The sequence below is a fragment of the Lithobates pipiens genome, unplaced genomic scaffold (genome assembly GCF_037356315.1).
Source record: "Lithobates pipiens isolate NorthernLeopardFrog02 unplaced genomic scaffold, aLitPip1_a1.2 Scaffold_18, whole genome shotgun sequence".
Lineage (NCBI taxonomy): Eukaryota > Metazoa > Chordata > Amphibia > Anura > Ranidae > Lithobates > Lithobates pipiens.
In genome coordinates this window covers 141174367-141197399 of record NW_027507758.1, presented here as the reverse complement: position 1 = coordinate 141197399, position 23033 = coordinate 141174367, and the positions used below count along the sequence as shown (strand labels likewise).

Below are 23033 nucleotides of genomic sequence, written 5' to 3'. Positions count from 1 at the left end.
GTGGACAACCACAGTTATAGTATGTTTTAAAACATACTATAACTGTGGTTGTCCACACCTGAGTTCAATTTCTCTAGCCACACCCAGGCCTGATTATTGCCACACCTGTTCACAATCAAGGCATCGCTTAAATAGGAGCTGCTTGACACAGTAAGGTCCACCAGAAGATCCTTAAAAGCTACACATCATGCCGAGACCCAAAGAAATTCAGGAACAATTGAGAAAGAAAGTAATTGAGATCTATCAGTCTGGAAAGGGTTATAAAGCCATTTCCAAAGCTTTGGGAATCCAGCGAACCACAGTGAGAGCCATTATCCACAAATGGCGAAGACATGGAACAGTGGTGAACCTTCCCAGGAGTGGCCAGCCGCCCAAAATTACCCCAAGAGCGCAGCGACGACTCATTCAAGAGGTCACAAAAGACCCCACAACAACATCCAAGGAACTGCAGGCCTCACTTGCCTCAGTTAAGGTCAGCGTTCATGCCTCCACCATCAGGAAAAGACTGGGCAAAAATGGCCTGCATGGCAGAGTTCCAAGGAGAAAACCACTGCTGAGCAAAAAGAACATCAAAGCTCGTCTCAATTTCTCCACAACACATCTTGATGATCCCCAAGACTTTTGGGACAACATTCTGTGGACCGATGAGACAAAAGTGGAACTCTTTGGAAGGTGTGTGTCCAAGTATATCTGGCGTAGAAGGAACACTGCATTTCATAAAAAGAACATTATACCAACAGTAAAATATGGTGGTGGTAGTGTGATGGTCTGGGGCTGTTTTGCTGCTTCAGGACCTGGAAGACTTGCCGTGATAAAAGGTACTATGAATTCTGCTGTCTACCAAGAGATCCTGAAGGAGAATGTCCGACCATCTGTTCGTGTACTCAAGCTGAAACGAACTTGGGTTCTGCAGCAGGACAATGATCCTAAACACACCAGCAAGTCCACCACCGAATGGCTGAAGAAAAACAAAATGAAGACTTTGGAGTGGCCTAGCCAAAATCCTGACCTGAATCCTATTGAGATGTTGTGGTATGACCTTAAAAAGGCCGTTCATGCTCGAAAACCCTCTAATGTAACTGAATTAGGACAATTCTGCAAAGATGAGTGGGCCAAAATTCCTCCAGGACGCTGTAAAAGCCTCATTGCACGTTATCGCAAACGCTTGGTTGCAGTTGTTGCTGCTAAGGGTGGCCCAACCAGTTATTAGGTTTAGGGGGCAATCACTTTTTCACACAGGGCCATGATGGTTTGGATTTTTTTTCACCTTTAATAATAAACACCTTCATTTACAAATTGCATTTTGTGTTTACTTGTGTTGTCCTTGACTATTGTGCAAAGGAACAGGAAATGAGGAAGGGGGCAAACACTTTTTCACACCACTGTAGGTAGGAGGCAGACAAGCAGAGCTTCCCCTTTTGGGTGGAGCTCCGCTTTAACCAAATGAACAATCATTCTGTACACAAAGAACAGTAACAAAGCTTTCCTGTGCATATAATATATCTGCTAGATTGATGCCTCCCTAGCACTATTGCCCCTCTACACCCCAGATATCCCCCTAGCACTCTGACTCCTCTACACTCCAGATATCCCCTCAGGACTCTGACCCCTCTACACCCTAGTTATCCCCCCAGCAATATGATCCTTCTACACCCCAGATATCCTCCCAGGATTCTGACCCCTCTACACCCTAGAAATCCTTCCAGCACTCTGACCGCTCTACACCCCAGATATCCCCCCAGCACTCTGACCCCTCTACATCCCGATATCCCCCCAGCACTCTGACCCCTCTACACCTGAGATATCCACCCAGGACTCTGACCCCTCTCCACCCCAGATATCCCCCCGGCACTCTGACCCCTCTACACCCCAGATATCCCCCAGCACTCTGACCCTTCTACACCCCAGATATCCTCCCAGCACTCTGATCCCTCGACATCCCAGATATCCCCCCGGCACTCTCACCCCTCTACACCCTAGATATCCCCCCAGCACTCCGACCCCTCTACACCCCAGATATCCCCCCAGCACTCTGCCCCTCTACACCATAGATATTTCACCCAGCACTGTTACCATATACCATAAGATACCCCTTGTATTGTGACCCCACTACATCCCTGATACCTCCTACACTGTGGCCTCTCTATATCCCTGATACCTCTGGCACTATAGCCCCCCAAGCTACCCCGAGCACCCCTATACACCCCAGATCCCCCCTCAGCATTGTTTTCCCCCATACACCCTTGATTTTCCCCAGCACCATTATTCCATTCATGTAGTACCCCCTTTTCCAGTGGAGATACAGTGCATGTAAACTTTTGGCTATGTGCCCACCTCCAGCACTGGACTCACCTATACCAATCAAGCAGGCAGAAGGCGGGGCGGAGGAGGGAGCATCCCTTCGGGAATTCCAGGCCCTTCGGTGCAAACAGTGCTGGACAGTTGGCTCACAATGACACCATCCACAGTGCTACTTCCACAGGTGGGCTCTCAGTGCTGCCGACTCAGCAGCTCCCACTCCAGCTCCTACCCCTCCGCCTTCAATTCCTGAGCATTCAAGCTGCATGGGGCAGGGTAGGAGCATCACTGGTGCTCCGGCCCTGCCCTTCCCTGCTGGCTGTGAAATAATAGGTATCATTCTGCACAGCATGGTGCACCGCTGCCAGCCTGCCTCCCCTGTGTATCCATCACTCTCAGTGTCATCATGGGACCCCCAATTTTGGGACAGTGTGGGCTCAAGGACCAGCTGCTTTGGGGAAAGTGCTGTATCATTATTCATGCTGCCATCTTCATAACTCCACACCTATATCCAGAAACCTCTCAAGCTCTCTGAAGACAGAGGGGTTTGTTAGACAGACTGGCAGCAGCTGAGCACACTGAAGAGACCTAACTAGCTGCACTAATTACAGTAAGCAAACTAAATTTACCTAACAAAACAATCATAGCCACACGGGGTACAATGAGGCAATTTCCAACTTCGAAGCGACACTTTACTCTGGTTATACTATACCAGATATTCAGTGGACAGCCCCTCAGTCAGCTCTCTCTCTCTAGTTTTAGGGTCTGAGATGCACTCAGGCCCTCAGGTTGCCCATCTGAGGCCTTGCAACAGCAGACATGTGGCAGTAATGCCCTGGAGGGCAGCAAGCCCCTCCAGGCTGGACTGTTTTTCTCCAGGAAAAGACTCAGAGCTCATTGTTCTCAAAGAATATATACAGTATCCCAGCATGCTCTCAGGGTGTACCTCCCTGGGACTGTCCAGCAGCCGTCATTTGATGGTGTGTGGGCAGCAAGTGGTTGAAGGGGACACTGGCTGGTGTTCTGAAGAGCTTAGTCCACCTAATACACTGTAAATGGGACTCTTGTGGCTCTAAAGAAAGGAGTTTGCAGTTAACTACTACTACTACCTCAAAGCCCACTGTTTGTTGCAAACATAGACTTCATCACAGCTTTCCGAGAAAGAATACCTAGTTTTAGACCTGTTTTAGAGTATCCCACTAAATTCCCTCAACTCTATCCAAGTTCTCCAAAAATAGAGAAACAAAAACAACATCCCTAGACTGGTCACTAGAGAAAATGTGTGAATGAGCCTGTGTGCCTGGCTGCGGGGCAAAGCTTTTGGGGAAGACCTGGATAGTATTTCTGCGGCTCCTATGGGAATAGCACCACACTAGGTTCAGTAAAGAAACATATTGCTTAAAATTGTTTCTGCTAGTTGTTTTTTTTATGCATTTGTTTTCTCTAATCTTTTTAATGGATCTTGTCAAGGAATAACAAATGTAGTACCTGCACTTTATAAAACATTGCCCACACTTCAAATAGCATGGTCTCAGTCACTAACTGTCTCCTACATCATATCCCCAGTCTCCAACCACACCTGTAGCATGTCTTCAATATATAACCATCTCCTGTAGCATGTCTGCAGTCTCTGACAGGTTTGTGGAGCATTGCATGTGCAGCCAGTTGGTGAAGTCAAGAGCAGCGATTGAGGCACCCTATATACAATACATTGACCATCACTGGTGAAATCAAATAGGTTATTGTTTTTAGTCTGAAGAAAATCAAATTACACTCATATTTCCCTTTTTTTCCCAAACAAAATGTTGATTGAAAATGATCTCTTTCAAGTACAATAACTAGTTTAGTTACTTATCTGAGATAGTGGAAATATGGGAAAGATATGGAAAAGATGGATGTACAGAGTAACAATCATTGCCTGGAGACAATAAGAACAATAAATGAGAATATAATATTTTTATTTTTAATTTGTTTTAGTGCTATACCACCATAGGTTAGCACTACTGATGCAACATTTGTTATGTAAATGTTTCAATAAATTACAATAAAATGGAACATAATTAATTAAATAAATACCTAAATAAATATAATAAAGCATAAGCAAGCAGGTGCGATTAAACATATCAATGAACATGCATGGCATGTTAGCTGTTTAACTTTGCATACGAAATGTCCCTGAAAAGTATTTCATTTGAAAGTGACATCGTTTGTGGCTACAGCTACATGCTCCTAATTTTTTGCTTGCCTGTGAAGATTTGATTTCATTAAAGAATGACAAACTTTTTTTAGTGGCTGACAGTTGATGTTTCCAGAGAAGGAGTGTTGGCAGCTCCACCTTGATGTTCTTGTTCAGACATTTGACTTGCCTCAGCAATCTCAGCAGTTTCAAATGTTTCATAAAATCTCTAGAAAGAAGAGTCAATGTTTAGCGAAGTTTACTCCATTACTTATTTCCCCTATGCAGCAAGCAGGTGCAAGTTAGAAATGTTTCTGAGGCTGAATTTAGCATTCACAGTAGGGCTAGTCGCCCGTGCAATTGTAACCTTAAGCCCCATACACACATTTTCTGCTGATTTTTGTCTTCAGATTTACCAAAACCATGTAGTGCAAGGGCCTGCCTGATTGCACACATATTGAAAGGTTTGACCTCATATTATATGGTTTTGGTAAATCTGAAGGAAAAAAAATCTGCAGAAAATCTGATAGTGTGTATTGGGCTTTAAAGTGTAACTCCAATCAAAATCTTTTAAAGTTTCGATAGAACTTTTGTTGCATTTTTATTGGTACAAGGTTAAAAATGCTTTCTGAATCTGCACAGTCATACCATATATATATATATATATATATATATATAGATAGATAGATAGATAGATAGATAGATAGATAGATAGATAGATAGATAGATAGATAGATAGATAGATAGAGAAAAAAAATAGCAGAGTGATGATGATCCAATCTAAAACAAATACTTCTAAAGTATCAATTCTGTTGCAAGAAAAATGAAGTAATTATCTGCTTAGGCTAAGGTATCCTTTAAACATTAAAACATATATATATATACAAATTGAGCAAATGCTAATATGAAACATGAATACATTTCTTCAAGCATATAATACTATGGATGTTTTGAAAGGAAGAATCATTGTAATTGTAAGCTAATAAATAAAAGATAAGTATGTAACAAGAGGTTAAGACCAACTGTGTCTGCTATGCAGCAACGCACATACTCTGCTCTACTGCTGGTGAACTGACAAGAGAATCAGGTTCCAAAAGTTTAAATGTTTGTTACCCTAACATTTCATATTGCGGATATGGGTCTGTTGTACCATGTACATGTGTTAAAAAGTATCCTGTTCGCTTTATATTTGTATTCACTCCCTTGTGTGAAATACCTAGTGATCCTGCAAGTACCCCTGCTTTCCTATTTCAAACTGACCACACTAGTCATGTGAGCACATCCATCTCATCGTGGTCAGTTTTCTAACTGAGATTATTATGAGGGATAAAACATATCAGGAGAGACTTCAGGGACGTAAAGTGGAGTTCCAGTCTGGGTGAAAAAATAAATAAAAGTCAGCAGCTACAAATACGGTAGCTGCTGACTTTTAATATAAGGACACTTACCTGTCCAGGGAGCCTGCGATGTCGGCACCCGAAGCTAACCTGTCCATCGGCTCTGAGTCAGAAACCATTCAGATGCTGTGTGATTCCGGTATCCTTACTAAGGGTCACAGGAAGTGAAGCCTTGCAGCTTCACAGCCCGTTTCCTAGCTCGCATGCCCGAGTCGCGAAGCGCTTTCTGAATGGTCTCTCCCAGAAGGCGACAGGGGGCGGAGGGCACCAAAAAACCCCGCAAACGTGGCATACCTCGCTACGGCACCATGTGACAGAAGTCCAGAAAAAAATATCCAAAAAGGTATGAAAAAAAATATCCAAAAACAAGGGGTGGGGTGGGGGGGTGCTTTTGTTTCAAACTGAGTTTTAATACGTACAGTCTGAAGGAAAGAACAGAACAGGGGGACATGATTGAAACCTTTAAATACTTCAAGGAAGTAAAAAAGGGTCAGGAGGGCAGTATTTTCAATATGAAGCCAAAGTCAAGAACATTAGGCCATGATCTCAAACCTAGATCTATACGCCTACAATAAATATATATTAATAAAAAATAAAAAAAATGAACAGATTCAATGGACCACTTTGTCTTTTTTTTCTGCTATCACTCTTCTATGTTTCTATGTAATAGAAACTTATTTTTCGGACAGATTTAAGCACATTCGGCCCCATAGACTTCAAAGGGAGCACCTTTAAAATTATGCACTCACCCCCTTACCCTTTGATGCTCTCCTCCCTCATTCTACCCACCTCTTTTCTTCTTCTTCCGCTGCGTATGTAGGCCTGGTCTCACAGGGCATATTATTATTTGACTAGATTCTCCTAGCTCCCTCTGTGCGGGGTGTGGCATGCCCTGTGTCGGCATGTGCCTTTTCCAGGCCCGTTGCCCCTTGCCAGAGGCCCAACGCTGTACAGGTCATGATCTGTCTGATGAGGAACACACACTCTATGTGCTTGTTTTTGGCGGTACAGGGGTGAATTTTGGACCTTACTGTCCCACTTCTTTAGTGTTATAACTCTTGGCACCCATTATAGTTTTTCAGTGCAATATTAGACATTCTTGACGTATTGCAAATTTTATATGCACTGGTATGCCTTGCAATTCTCCATTCCACTTTATAGTTTGTACATTGTACAATCGTTTCGTATTTTATTTAAACCTCAATAAAAACCATTGAAACAGAAAAATTACACACTCACATATTAGAAATCTATGGGGCCAAAAATATCCAATCTTGCTCCAATCTCCTGTATGGCATATCACTACTAAAATGCTCAAAATAAGCCTGTAAAATCACCAAAATATGCTATGCTCAAGTGTGAGTGTAGACAAATGTAAACATAGAGAGCGGAAAAAGGGTGAATGGGGAGTTGTTTTGCTAAAGGAAAGTCTGTCAGGACCCAAAGCACCTGCTGGTGGCACTGTGGTCCTCAGTCCTGGTCCCAGAAATTTGGAACCAGACCTGGTCCTGGAAATACCTGGGTTCTGGTCCCAATGCTAGTTGCTGGGAGGGTATTTAGGCCCTCCTCTAGCTTTCCACAGTGTCTCATTTTTATGCCTGTATACCCATCTGATCTATATCAGTGAGCTGTAACCCTGATCCTGCCTGCTTGTATCTGGCCCATGTACCTTCTCCCCATTATGGCGTTAATTCCTGACCCGCTATGCCTTGATTCTCAGCCTGATCCTGCTCTGTCCTACTTATCCTGCTTTCTGTACATAACTTAGTTTAGGCAGGTGTGCTCGTGTTTGCTTTTGTTAGCTTCTCTTCCATTGGTTAAGTTCACTTTTATATAAGTTCACTGGGTTTTTGTATTTTTTGGTGCATCCAGAGATTTGGTTGTTGTGTTTTTTTATTTTATATTGCTTGTCACTTGTGTGGTTTTCCTAATAAATCATGTTTTTTATTCTTTTAGTTTTGAGTCTGATATTCTCTGTGCAGATCCACACATCTGGCCATATACTATACAGGATGTGTATATAAATACTTGTGCACTGCTATGTATGAACTAAAAAGTTACTGAAGAAAAGCACTAGAGAGTGCTACCAATAAATTAGATAAAAGAATAAATAAAATAAATGGACAAGTAACAGAAACTAAAGAAAAAAGAAAGAACAGCTGCAACCATTACTTGGTGAAGTCCAACACTGCATAAAGTAATAATCAATGAAAAAACAGTGCGCTTGTTAAAACGCTCATCTCTAAGTATATAACAAGATATATAAATCAACAAAATTGTGCAAAAAAAATGTGAAAAAGTGAACTGTGTAATTCAAAAAATGCTTGTGAGTCCAAAATAAAGATAAAAAGATGCTTAGTCCAACAGATGATAACTATTTTTTTCAGGAGAAAAAAATCCAGAGAAAAGCCTTCAATCTTATATAAGTGAACTAGGACCACCACCTGTGGGTGAAAAAGCCATTCCTCTCAGGGAATGACCAATTGGTCAGACTGCGCTTTAAATAACAAAGACTTTCAGGTCCTAAACGCTTCCATCTGCATACTACATACTGCATACTGGTCCTAGTTCACTTATATGAGATTTAAGGATTTTCCCTGAATTTCTTCTGCTGAAAAAAACATTTTTTTCTCATGAAAAAATATGTTTTGTCTCCTGAAAAAAAAACAGTTATCACCTGTCGGACTAAGCACCTTTTTTATCTTCATTTTGGACTCTTTGGCTTTTATATATTTTTTCTTGTTTTTGTGAATAGTTTTTGAATTACACAGTTCACTTTTTCACATGGTTTTTGCACAATTTATTTATTTATATACTGGTATCTTCTTATATACTTAGAGATGAGTGTTTGAACAAGAGCACCATTTTTTCATTTATTAATATCATAATATACAGGATACCAGCACTTGATATCCAAACATCTTCAGTGCTTATGCAGGTAACGTGTTACTAAACCCAGGACCCTGCATTCACTATATCTGCACTTCCACAGTACACAGACATGGAAATGCAATAGTTGTAGTAAATACAAACTGCTAAATACCCTTTCTCATCAGCAGTTAGAGCAGTCTTGTGACTTGTATCAGTGTCTGGTTAAAGCTTGTAGGAGGAGTTTTCATTCTCTTCTGACTGTCCTATGAGGCTGCAGGACCCCTGACCCTTTGTCTGGCCCAGTGCTGATCACATGCACTCTCCCAAGAAAAGAAAAAAAAATCTCTAGCAATACACACCAAACTGAGCATATGCAGCTTGTCCCCTAATGCTCTGTTCTATTAGGTGATGGATTGGAGTCAGTAAAAGAAGAGGAGGATCAGAGAGACAGGTTAACACAGCCTTTATACACAATGCAGAGAATTGACCCCTTAGGTTCCAACGTGAGTATAACAAGCATGCTTTACTGCATATATAGACTGATTTTACTCTTGTGGGTTTAGTAACACTTTAATTTTGAATATAAACTGTTCCACAGTGCCTGCAGCTACAGAGGTCAGTGATATCCTATTTAAAACGTATTTACTCCATGTTTAGAATATGCTTGAAGGTCTATGACCTTGCCAAAGATTCCCTTTAGGCTCAGAATAGAGTGGCTTCTCTTTCCTTGCTTCCAATGACTAAACAGAGTAGTGGCAGAGTGAAGGAAAGCAGAGTATGTCCTCCTGGGGAAAAGCAAAGCACAACTTTGCATTAAAGTGATTGCAAAGGCTTGTTTAAAAAAAAAATACATGTTATACTTACCTCCTCTGTGCAGTTGGTTTTGCACAGAGCAGTCCGGATCCTCCTCTTCTTGGTTCCCTCTTTGCTGCTCCTGGCCCCTCCCTCCTATCGAGTGCCTCCACAGTCAGCTGCTTCCTATGAGGGCACTGGAGTCAAGTCACAGCTCCGTGTGTCCATTCAGACATGGAGCCCCGACCTGGCCCCACCCGCTCTCCCCTGATTGACTGACTTTGATTGACAGCCGCGGGAGCCAATGGCGCCGCTGCTGTGTCTCAGCCAATCAGGAGGAGTGTCCCGGATTGCTTAGACATTAGTGGACATTGCTGGAGAGAGAAGGGTCTCAGGAAGGTAATTAGGGAGTGCTGGGGAGGCTGCTACACACAGAAGGCTTTTTATCTTAATGCAAAGAATGCATTAAGATAAAAAAACCTTCTGCCTTTACAACTCCTTTAGGTTCAAAGTATAAAAAATCACTTTAACAAATCTTAACTTACCTCTGTTTGATTTTGAGTTTTAGAAAGTGGACATACTACAAGGTTTACACTACCAGAGGACAGAGTATCAGCTGTATTGTCTCCATCAGCAGCTGACAGACCTGACAAAACAAGAGCACTAGAAAAGCCTTTCTTTCCAAACAAAAGGCTTAATGTTGAATTTGTGGATGATGTGTAACCGGACTGTTGCAGCTCTTGGGTTTGTTCATTTATATTTTTATTCGCACAAGAAAAGGGAGAGGGAGTGCAATCTGGTACACAGTGTTGACTTGAAGATAGTCTTTTGGTAAGTTTGTAATCATCTGTTGCATCACAACACACATGGCGTTTTTCCTTGTTTGCCCCGGAATGTGCAGAAATCTGGTTTAAAGAAGAATGGGTGTGTGCTGATTTACTCTTCAATTTTCTTTTACCTGTAAAATATAAAAGATTTATACACAAATATATATTTAAAAAAAAGGTGAGGCCAAAAGGAACCATAGGTACATTGGTACTATTCTTTGAACTTTTATTTCCACTATAATAAACTGAAAGGACATTTATCAACACGAATACGTTTAAAGTGATACTGTCGTGAAAAAAAACAAAGGGTATCATTACCAAACTCCTTCTGGGAAAAAACAGGAAAATCTGGGTCAGCAACCAATGTTCGGAGCTGAAGGGTGAACAAAATAACCTGCACAGCAAGATTTTTCAATGCCAGAATTACCAGCCTTCATGCTGACAAGTTTCCTTAAACACTCCAGCCCATGAGGAATTGACCCCCGTAATGATCAGGCTATTTGTTGCGATACGGCACTGCGTCGAATATAAATGACAATTGCGAGGTCATGTGATGTTGTACACAAACAAAAGTGATGTCCTTTTTTCCCACAAATAGAGCTTTCTTTTGGTGGTATTTTATCACCTCCGCGGTTTTTATTTTAAGCGCTATAAACAATAAAAGACTGACAATTTCGTTTTTTTTTTCCTTTAAGGACGTTTTACTATAGAAATCAGCAAAGAAAACACATAAAAATAGGGCATGCGGTTGACACTAAGAATCTCTTCTAAACATTGCTAGCCCAATAGGGGCAGGGACACTCTGGTCAAATATATAGCATATCTATCAAAAAAAGCCTGGTATGTTCCCGTCAAGGCTGGCAGGAACCAGAAAACCAAATGAGTGTCCCAACATGCAATGTGAAGATAGTTAATGAAATTTTATTATAAATTTACAAAAAATACAAAACACTCCACAATGGGAGGTAAAAGTATGTAAACACCTGTGACTAAATAGCATCCAGAAATACCATGTTGAACATATTCTAGATGTGACAACAAAAGGACCAATACACATGACATCTAACAGAGCGTAGATACTCAAATTAAACGTTCACTCAGTAAGCCTGCTTCTTTAGCAAATTTAAGCTTTTCGTTTTGGGTTTTTACTATTGCTGGGAATGGATTATTCTCTAGAAGTTTATAAGTATCTCCATCCCCCAGTAACCGTATGGCTTCACCTTCATAACGTTTTTCACTTAGTAAAACTACATTCCCACCCTTATCACTTCTTTTGATTACTATCTCTTTGGCATCTTGTAATTTTTTGAGGGCTAAACATCTGCTTTTGAAAGGTTGTCTATACCTTGATGTTTCCAATCAACTTTGTTCAGGTCCATTTTAATCATGTCCTGAAACAAGCTGAGGTATTTTTTTTTACCGAGAGGGCATCTTTTTGGATCTAATAACTAGGTCAGCCTTTCTTTTTGTTATAATCTCATCACTAATGTGCTCTTCACTTTCTTCCAACAAAGCATTCAAAATATCCAAGGCCTCTCTGTCAGTGTTGTCTATGGTTAGATTTCCCGCTATCATATCATCCTCTGTATTATACAGAGAACGATAGTATACCTTGCGTAGAAACAGGGTGACATCTTTATAGACGGTAAATTTGTCCATATAATCTGTTGGCGAGAATGACGTTCCTTTACTGAGCAAACCTATGTGTCTTGCTGTTAATTGAAAGTCTGATAAGTTTATGACCTTCATGTCACTTCCTTTGCTCATTTCCTGTCTGGTTGGCCCAAGTGCCTGTTAGGGACGCACTGCCCACTCCAGAAGATGTGCGCCTATGCGCACGTGCAAACCACAGACTTTGCGCATAGATGCGCGCACTCGCGAATCACGGACATCGCTCACAGATGCGCGCACTCGCGAATTGCGGTCCTCGTGAACACATTCGCACGCATTAGCGCGCATTGGTGCCCAAACAGTCTATAAAAGATGCTTTCAGTATGCTGCCCCTTGCGGTTTGCTCTGCTCCTGTTACCCGTGTTCCTGACTCTGTGCCTGTATCCTGTTCCTGTGTTTGACCCGGCTTCCTGACCTTGCTTCTGTCTCCAGTCCAGACTTCGGCTTGTTTGACCCTGCTATTTCGTCTGCCTGATTACCTGTTGCCAAGACCCAGCATGGACTCTGACTACTCTCTGCCTGCCGTTTATGCTGTTTACCCTGATGTGTATGACCCGGCTAGTCTGACTCCACTTCTGCCTGCAAGCCTGCATCTGCCGACCTGCACCCGCTGTTCTGCAAACCTGCTCCGGTCCACCGGCACCCATTTCTCTGCAAACCTGCATCTGCGGATCTGCATTCATCGCACCGGCTGGCCTGCATCCGCTGCTCTCCATGTCTGCTGTTCCAGCTTCCACTTGGCGATACAGCTCCAAGCAGTGAGGACCAAACAGGAACCTTTACCTCACCGTGCTCTTACCACCACTGTCTCCACTCCAGTGGTCTCCGAGCCGGGGTGGTACGGGAGGTCTCCCTCCACACGTCAGGCTCACATATGAGGTACATTACAGTGCCAATCTTTTTGACTCCGTGTTCTTGTTCCCCCTTGAGTATTCCCCCTTTGTCCTTGTTTGCCTTGTGCTTTTTTCGGGGGTATTTCGCTTTGAGAGAGTGGGGCTGGGGCTGATCGTCTTGTTCGTCTTCTCCCTCCTCCTCAGGTACTAAAAAAGTCACAGATTTGCCTCCTCCTTCACTGTCAATGTCAGTCTGGTATCATTGTAGAGGGTTTTGTATTTTTTGTAAATTTATAATAAAATTTCATTAACTATCTTCACATTGCATGTTGGGACACTCATTTGGTTTTCTGATTCCTACTATAGAAATCAGGCATACACAGAGATGATGGATGTAAAAAACGAAAAAAACACCAAATTAATTACAAAGTGCTGATGTACTAAAGGTTACTAATTATAAATATATGTATTAAAAATGGACAGAGAAGGAACTCGTTAGGTAAGGGTAAATACTGCAAACCGAAGTTCATACATTTAGCTGTAATACTGAACATATTTCTCAAAGTGCAAGACAGAGAATATTCTCTGTCACCCCTTCACTGTCTAAATGATAGCTGTTGTAGTTAAGTGTATATCTTCTTTTTTATTATTATTATTATTATTATTATTATATCCCAGTTTAATTTAACCACTTTATTTTTTAGAGGTATCAGTGCCACACCCACACCTTAAAGTAGAACTTTACCCATAACAACCAGATAATAAATAATGTTCCTTGCTTCCAAAATTAGTGTGTGCTATAAATTGCCTCCAGAATTGCTCCTGTTTCTTCTTGCTGGGGGCTGCCATTCCTGGAATGCCAGGATTGCTAACCGTAACATTTTCTTGTGTCCTCAAACAAACTGTCAAACTATCAAATGGTTGGTGTCATAACTAATCATATGTGCAGCACCATGGCAGTGACAGATCAAACAGAAACAGCTTCCTTGGCTGTAAAGGTTAGGAGGGTGTTATTCCACTTAAAGGCCTGTCAGCAGATCGGTCTCTACAAATTCGGCAGTGCCTAAAAAAAGAGAGTTACTGAGCATGTGCATGGCAGGGTAAGGCATTGTATTACTGGATTTTAAACAGTATAGGTACCTATACCTGCAAAATCGGCCATCCTGTAGTGATATAGCAGGACTAGATTTTTTTACAAAAGTTAAATTTTATGATTTGGAGCTCAGACATCGCTGAGAACTCTTTCTATGCCTTCCCTGTGACAGCACTGGATGCCTAGACAACCAATCACAACCAATCACCAATCATGAGTGCTGACATGCAGGATGAACGCTCCCTATATCTGGAAGTACTAAGTATTTATTTTCCCTATATTGATAAAACAGCATAGCAGGGCGACAAAAATCTAAGGCTGCATTTACAGTGCCTTGAAAAATACCCCTTGAAACTTTCCATATTTTGTCATGTTACAACAAAAAATGTAAATGTAATTTATTGGGATTTTCTGGGATTTGATGTGATAGATCAACACAAAGTGGCACATAATTGTGAAGTGTAAAGAAAATTATAAACGTTTTTCAAGTTTTTTTTACAAATAAATGTGAAAAATGTGGCGTGCATTTGTATTCAGCCCCCCTGAGTCAATACTCTGTAGAACCACCTTTCCCTGCAATTACAGCTGCAAGTCTTTTTGGGCATGTCTCTACCAGCTCTGCACATCTAGAGAGTGACATTTTTGCCCATTCTTCTTTGTAAAATAGCTCAAACGCTGTCAATGGAAAACGTCTGTGAACAGCAATTTTCAAGTCTTGCCACGGATTCTCAATTGGATTTAGGTCTGGACCATTCTAACACATGAATATGCCTTGATGTAAACCATTCCATTGTAGGTGAACCTCTGCCCCAGTCTCAAGTCTTTTGCAGACTCTAACAGGTTTTCTTCTAAGATTTCCCTGTATTTGGCTCCATCCATGTTCCCATCAACTCTGACCAGATTCCTTGTCCCTGCTGAAGAAAAGCATCCACACAGCATGTTGCTGCCACCACCATGTTTCACAGTGGGGATGGTGTGTTTAGGGTGATATGCAGTGTTCGTTTTCTGCCACACGTATCATTTTGCTTTTAGACCAAAAAGCTACATTTTTGGTCCCATCTGAGCATGGCACCTTCTTCTACATGTTTGCTGTGTCTCCCACATGGCATCTCGCAAACTGCAAACTGAACTTCCTATGGCTTTCTTTCAACAATGGCTTTCTTCTTGCCACTCTTCTATAAAGGCCTGATTTGTGGAGTGCACGACTAATAGTTGTCCTGTGGGCAGATTCTCCCACCTGATCTGTGGATCTTGGCAGCTCCTCCAGAGTTACTATGGGCCTCTTGGCTGCTTCTCTAATTAATGCTCTCCTTGCTCTGCCTATTAGTTTAGGTTGACGGCCATGTCTTGGTAAGTTTGCAGTTGTGCCATATGCTTTACATTTTCAGATGATGGATTGAACAGTTGTCCGTGAGATGTTTAAAGCTTGGGATATTTCTTTTTTTATAACCTAGCCCTGTTTTAAACTTCTCCACAACTTTATCCCTGACCTGCCTGGTGTGTTCCTTGGCCTTAATGATGCAGTTTGTTCACTAAGGTTCTCTCACAAACCTGAGCAGAACATCTGTATTTATATTGACATTTAAATTACACACAAGTGGACTCTATCTACGTATTAGGTGACTTCTGAAGGCAATTGGATCCACTAGATTTTAGTTAGGGGCATCTGAGTAAAGGGGACTGAATACAAATGCGTGCCACACTTTTCACATATTTATTTGTAAAAAATGTTGAAAACCATTTATCATTTTCCTTCCACTTCACAAGTATGTGCCACTTTGTGTTGGTCTATCACATAAAATCCCAATAAAATACAATTACTTTTTTTGGTTGTAACATGACAAAATGTGGAAAATTTCAAGGGGTATGAATACTTTTTCAGGGCACTGTGAGTGAACTCATGCTTTGCCCTGCATAGATAAAGCACAGGTTAATTGTAAAACAGCCAAGCTTGTTGCAATATAAGTCAAGTCATCTTGTAGTTTTGGATACATATAAGGACAAGTATCACTAAAAATAAAGACTCACCTATTGGTTGCAAACTTTTTATTTCCAAGCATTTAACGTCTTGATTTTCATTACAAACATTCTGAGAGTTTCTCAAACTTTTGCTTCCATTGCTTTCCGAAGAGCTGGTTGCTGAAGATAAACTTCTATCACAGTCAGACTCTTCAGCATTTCCGACATTATCATTACTTCTGTTGTTCTCTTTCCTCATGCTAGATAAAAGGTTGATAATAAGCTAAACTGTACAATTAAATATTCCTGAATGATTTATTCAAAAAATTATATTCGAAACTAGACTTACATAATGTTGACCTGTTTTAGGATTTATTAGTAATTAAATCAATATGTATATGTGTAACCATTTTTTTTTGTTTTAGAGTAAGAATGTGTTAGTAGCCGTGACAGGTTTTATTGCCACCTATGGTTTGGCTGGAGAGATTCACCGTCTCCATATTACCTATGTATCCATGGTCCCCAAGAAAAAAATTGAAGAGATATTCAACATTTTCCAGTTGTCACTAGGTCATGAGGTGAGAGGAAATCTTCCAGTGGAGTTACCTGTTCCAGTTACAAATGTCTAAGAGGGGAATTTCCATTACTTTGTAGCTATTTTCCCTCATTTCTTGTTAGTCTCTGGGACAGAAAGTGAAGAGAAACCTCCCCTACTCCAGGGTTTTTTAATTCGGGTGCCGCAAAGTAACCCCAGCATAGATGGGACAGGGTGTTTTGTTTTGGGGGTGGGAGGGATATTTGTGGGGGGGGGATTTAGAAGGGGGTTTGTGCAGGGGGTTGAGGAGGATTTACAACCTACAGAGTGCTTAAATATGCTTTACAAACTACATTTTAGGGCTTTTTCACACCAGGTGCAGTGTGGTAACGTGTGAAATTGTCTGAAATGTAGATTGCACTAAAGTGAATATATACCTTAAATAATTTGATGAGTTATACATAGCTGACCCCATGTGCTGTAGGTGTATTAAGCATCCAGCCAGCACAAAAATGTAATTGAAATCGGGCATTGCATGCTTAGAAAATGTTTATTAGAAACATCTATGACCCATTTCCTTTTCTATCCTATCCTCTTCTCCAATAAAAAGGTTAAAAAATATAAATATTTTATATACATCAATTATTTTATTACTCAAAACGGGGGGGGGGGGGGGGCATGAATTCTATTATTGATGTTCTTAATGGCTCTTCTATGTAAAAAGGATGAAGCAGTCAAGCATAATTTTATGTATGGTTGTCCTTTCAACCCTTCACCCTTGTACATCCATTAGACATGTGCATTTTGTTTCGTTCCGAATCAAAATTCAGACGAATTTTCATTATTCGGACATTCGGATACATCCGAATTACCCAATTACAATGCTAACGAAATTCAAATCAAATTCCCCAAAGTCGGGTCGCAAAATGTCAAGCACTTTTCTGCAGCAGAGAATGACATTTTGCGACCCGACTTTGGGGCCACGTATCTCGGGGTCACTTGGTGCTAGAAACCCCAAGATTTTGTAGTGCTAGTTCTACTGTGTTTGCATACCAAATTTGGGGTTCCTAGCTACAAGTGGCCCCGAGATACGTGGCCCCAAAGTCGGGTCGCAAAATGTAATTTTCTTCTGCAGAAAAGTACTTGACTTGATTTTTTTTTTTTGACATTCGAATTTCGTATAGAATGGATTTGAATTTGAATAGAAAAGATTAGAATGGAAATAGAGAATAGACTAGAAAAACAATAGAACAGAATAGAATATAGATACTATCTATTTCATTTTTAATTTCTTTTGCAGATTACTATTTGTTTCCATAAGATCTCCTGCAGACTATTAGCATCAATTTCATTTTTTTGCAGATCTCCTGCAGACTATTAGTATCTATTTTGTTTTCTCACCAGATCTCCTTCAGACTATTAGCACCTATTTTATTTTCCACTTGCCACTTCACCTGCCACAAGTTGTGTATTGTCCACTTGCCACGTCACCTGCCACAAGTTGTATATTGTCCGCTTGCCACGACACCTGACACGAGTGCCACGTGACCAGCCACGCGTGCCACGTGACCCGACATGAGTACCATGTGAACGGCCACGAGTGCCACGTGACCAAGTTGTGGATTGTCCACTTGCCACGTCACCTGCCACCAAGTGACCCCAGATTTGGGCAAAATGCCAAGTACTTTTGTGCAGCAGAGAATGACATTTTGCGACCCGACTTTGGGGCCATGTATCTTTGGGGTTTCTAGCACCTAGTGACCCCGAGATACGTGGCCCCAAATTCGGGTCACAAAATGTCAAGCACTTTTCTGCAGCAGAGAATTACATTTTGCGACCCAACTTTGGGGCCACATATCTCGGGGTCACTTATAGCTAGAAACACCAAATTTGGTATGCAAACACAATAGAACTAGCACTACAACATCTCCAAATTTGGGGGTTTTAGCACCAAGTGACCCCAAGATACATGGCCCTAAAGTCAGGTCACAAAATATTTTTGAATCCGGTTGAAATAGTTTGGAATGCGGTTGAAATAATTTTGAATCATGTTGAAGTCATTTCAAATCCGGTAGAAATATTTTCAAATTTGGTTGAAATATTTTCGAATGCGACCGACTTTTCGAATTCGGTAGAAAACGAAAGGAAATCCAAAAACAAATTTAATGAATTTAACAAATATAACTAAACGAAATTAATTAATTAACGAATTAAAACGAAACGAAACTAAACAAATTTTTTCCTTTTGCACATGTCTAACATCCATAGAAGAAATGTAATTCCCTTTATAAAAAACTTAAGCTATTGTAGGAACTACAGCAAAATACATATATGAGCATCTTTCTCAACTCCATCTTTACTAAAAAGAAGAGCTTAAATGGTCTGGCCATTTGTCTAAATTAATACAAGTTAAAGAAAAATACTAAGCATGAACCTTTCATGGTAACAGGCAACCATTAAGGATAGAAAAGAAAAAGTTGTAAGCCTCTGCAGATTTTTATTGCTGTAACTCCTTTAGGGATATTGCCTCTCATTTTTCTAGAGAACACATCAGAAATGTGATTTACTAGCTATCAGTGAGGTTGATTTACTAAAACTGGAAAGTGCAAAATCTAGTGCAGCTCTGCATAGATACCAATCAGCTTCCAAGTTTTATTGTCAAAGCTTAATTGGACAAGTTAGAAAGTTAGAAGTTGATTGGCTACCATGCACAACTGCACCAGATGTTGCATTCCCCAGTTTTAGCAGAAAAACACCACCGTGACAATGGTTGCCAGGATGGTGAGTATAAGTAATTTACCCCAACAAAGATACCAGCAATGATAAATACCAGAATTTTTAAACCTTATTCACAGTACCCAAAATTAGAATAAAAATGTGACTGCAGTTTCACTTAAAATACTTAAAATCCACCTAACCTCTAATATTATATATTTTCTGTTTACTGTAAAGCTCTAATATCTAAAATAGTCTTCAAGTTAGAAAAAGGGATATACTACTGTACATTTTGCTTTTGTGACAAGATCTAATATTATTAACCTAGGCATGTATCCATCCCTTCTGTTGAGTTTCATATGCTAAATATTTCAATTTCAGAAGCATTAGCTAAATACCTTCATGCCATTGTAAAGTTATTTAGAGGAGAAAGGACACAGGAGGAGAGGAGTGCAATTCATTTTGCCCTTCGCAGTATCATTCATTGGTCCCACTTTAACATACTGTTCAGTGAAATGTAATTGATCATTTAAAAAACGATATCTCTTTTGGTTGTCATGGTGAAAAGAATAAAAGAATCATATTACCGTGATAAACCTCCAAATCTTATTATTCAAAAGGACAAAAAAGAAAGTGTCATCTTTTATGCATGCTTTTAAAAGCGGGCAAATGATGTGAGCCCCGAATAACAAATATAAAAATATCACTGATTATTGATGGCCACATCAACTACTTCAAAGAAGAACATCTGTTTCTAAATATAATTTCATAATAAATTGTCCATAAGTTTCAACAATAAAAAATGCATATTTTGATGCAATGTTTACCTTCTCTCTGGCATTGTCTCCTATATGCCAGTTGTCTTCTGTTCTGAATGACGGTCAGCTTAATTTTACACACTTCCTTTGAGTCCAAGCTGTCATGGACTCAAGCCCTGGGGGTGATCACCACACCAGCCTGGCTTCTCACTACATTAATGCAGAGAGAGTCAACACTGCTCTCTGCAATAGAAGACCAACACCAGTGCAAAAGAAGAAGGGCCCCAGATTGTCATTTGACCAGCCAGAATACCACTTGATTTAAAGTAGGTATAACAATAATTAAAAACAAAAATAATGTGGAGATGGTCTTGTGGGGTTTGTCTTTGATAAGTGTTTCTCACGTGTTCAGGTCTGAATAGAGAAATGCTTTGATGAAATTTGATGGACATTATGTTGAGTTCAGAATACAACTAGATATTAGGAAATGTTGTTTGAATTACCTCCATAAAACAGTGGATAACTTTCAACCCCTTCTACAAGTAAACTAATATTATAAATTAACCAGAAGTATACATATAATAGTTCCACACAGGAGGAAAATATGATGAATACATGCCAGGTTACTGAACATGCACACAAATTAAAGAGCTATTCCAGGCAACAAGAGAAAACAATGGGGTTGATTGCAAGGAAAATTGCACTTTGCATTGGAGTTTGCCCCGGAGCTTATTGAATGCGGTGATATAATCTAAGCCTCACAAAATTAGTATGCAAAAATGCATATAATGTACTACTTACATGCGCCATTTTGTTTGAAATAATGTTGTAATATGGCCAACATCAACTGGTCCAGCCAATAAAGTATTGAGTTGCTCATGCATTCCCAGGTAAGAAATAGTTATAGGGGAAACATATATAGGATAACCCAGAGGCTGATCACAGGATGAGTTGATTAGATTTCTTAACACATGCTTGTTATTCTGAATGCTGCCCCGTTCATGGTCACGGTTCCTAAGGAAAATTAGTTCCTGTTGTTGTCCAGCCCAAAGCCCTCGAACACATTCCTTATTGACCTGAAATGAAAATGTAATGATTAAAATCATAAACACAGAAATTACTATTACTATTAATGAATGTGTATTGTGTATGTGTATTCTCATGAACTGAATATGCATTGTAAAATATTTGTTCTACTGTTAGGTTAGACCTATCGCATGCAATCTGCAAAGAACACTACAAAAGGAATTCTACCTCCACATAAACAAGTGCCCTTATTTGCAGCACACTGATAGGGAACACAATGTTTTTTTCTGAAAAAAAACAATTGAGTACTGTCGTAATTCTTTTTTTTTTATTTGCACTAATATAAAATTTTCAGGATAGGGAGTCCATCGGGGCTCACCTCCCCGCCTCACCAAGTAAGTGAAAAAGTGACAGGGCGCCACTGGCGAAATACCACTACTCATAATTTTTTCACTTACCCAGTGAGGCAGGGGGGCAAGCCCCAAAGGGGCTCTCAGTCCTGAAAAATTGGATGTCAGTACAAATAAAAAAGGTATCAGACATTTCTCAATTGTTTCTGTTGCAAATGCACTAATACGGTTACCATCACCTCAAGTTCTGAATGAAATAAACTGTAAGATTTTGAATACCTTTTGTTTTTCAGCCTATGCATCTACACAGTGGCCCCATTCATCCATGTGAATGAGTAATCTTAAAGCTGCTCCCACCCTCCTTCTAACACCTATATTAACTAACCTGTAGAAGAAAGATGCATATATTTACCCATTTTCAGGCCGTTCCAGTCCAGTCATGTGATCTCCTCTGTATCAGCCAGGGCTGACTCCAGGGGAAATTGCTCTGTCACTGGCTGGAATGTCTGAGTGGTGCTGTGATGTCAACCATAGGCTTAATATGTGTCAGGGCTGGCCTCAGCCCTTCCTTCTCTGAGTAGACGGTCAGTTGTCGGTTAATTGACAGCTCCAATCTTTCCACAGTGACTCACCTGGTGATGATATCCTGTTCGTCAGTCCTGCTGGTTACCTAAGCCATTCAGTCCAGACCATCTCTGCCTTTGCTTTGGTCAAACACATCAAGATACGTGCTCCTGTGTTCCCGTTCAAGTGGAGTTCCGCACAATTATTTTTTTAAAAGTCAGCAGCTACAAATACTGCAGCTGCTGACTTTTAAAATAAGGACACTTACCTGTCTAGGGCACCCATGATGTCCTCACCCGAAGGTGATCTGTCCCTTGGCTCTCGGGTGAAGGCGCCACCATCTTCGGTAAGGGAATCACAGCCTGGTTCCCTTCTGCGCATGTGCGAGTCACACTGCGTGTCCTCACTGGTCCCTGCTGTCTTTTGGGACCTGTGTGTCTCCCAGAAGACAGCGGGGTGGACAGAGGAGGGGCCAGACATGGCGTAGATCACTGCGGAGCCTGCAGCGATCTATGCCCGGAAATGGCAACAAATACCTGGATTAGACAGGTATCTGCTCCCCCCTCCCCCCTGAAAGGTGCCAAATGTGACACCGGAGGGAAGGGGGAGGAATCCGATCAGCGGAAGTTCCATTTTTGGGTGGAGCTCCGCTTTAAACACTTGCTTGGCTAACATCCCTTCTGGTTCCAGATCCTGCTTGCTGTTCCACTGCGCTGATTCTCTGGTTCTGACATTCTGGCTTGTCTGGCTATCCGTTCCAGTTTCCAAACTCTGGCTATGTTTTGACTACATTTGCTCTATTTACGTTTTACCGTTATTATTAATAAACAGTGTGATTTTAGTGCACTTCTTTCTGTTTCATGGTTCCTGATAGTAGGAAAAGGCCATGAAATAAGAAAATGCAGTTAATCCACTTGGTAAAGTGGATAAAAAAAAAATTTCACTTGGTAAAGTTGGAAAAAAAAAAATCCAGTTTGGATGAGCAGGATCACCGCATGGATCAGTTTGCCATAGCGTTACAGATGCCCCTGAGAAGCATGGCTCACTTGAAATTTCCCACTGTGGCTGCTCCAGTACATGTGTTGTAGGCCGTCCCTGCTGCTGTCTCTGTGCAGGCACCTACCTTGAGTAGTACCTCTATAAGATGTCTGGTTCCGCTTCGCTTCCC

The 23033-nt window shown here is 40.8% G+C and overlaps 1 protein-coding gene across 2 annotated transcripts in view; it reads right to left on the bottom strand.

Annotated features, from left to right (window-relative positions):
* Positions 1–4239: 4239 nt before the first annotated feature.
* Positions 4240–23033, bottom strand: part of PCNX2 (pecanex 2) — a 272275-nt gene continuing 253481 nt past the window's right edge. For both annotated transcript variants that reach the window (XM_077486198.1, XM_077486199.1), the window contains 4 exons: positions 20727–21001; positions 15987–16177; positions 10080–10492; positions 4240–4703 (listed from right to left, as the gene is read on the bottom strand). In XM_077486198.1, coding sequence (XP_077342324.1) covers positions 4584–4703; positions 10080–10492; positions 15987–16177; positions 20727–21001 — 999 coding nt within the window. In that variant the 3' untranslated portion in view covers positions 4240–4583. The remainder of the gene's footprint in view (positions 4704–10079; positions 10493–15986; positions 16178–20726; positions 21002–23033) is intronic.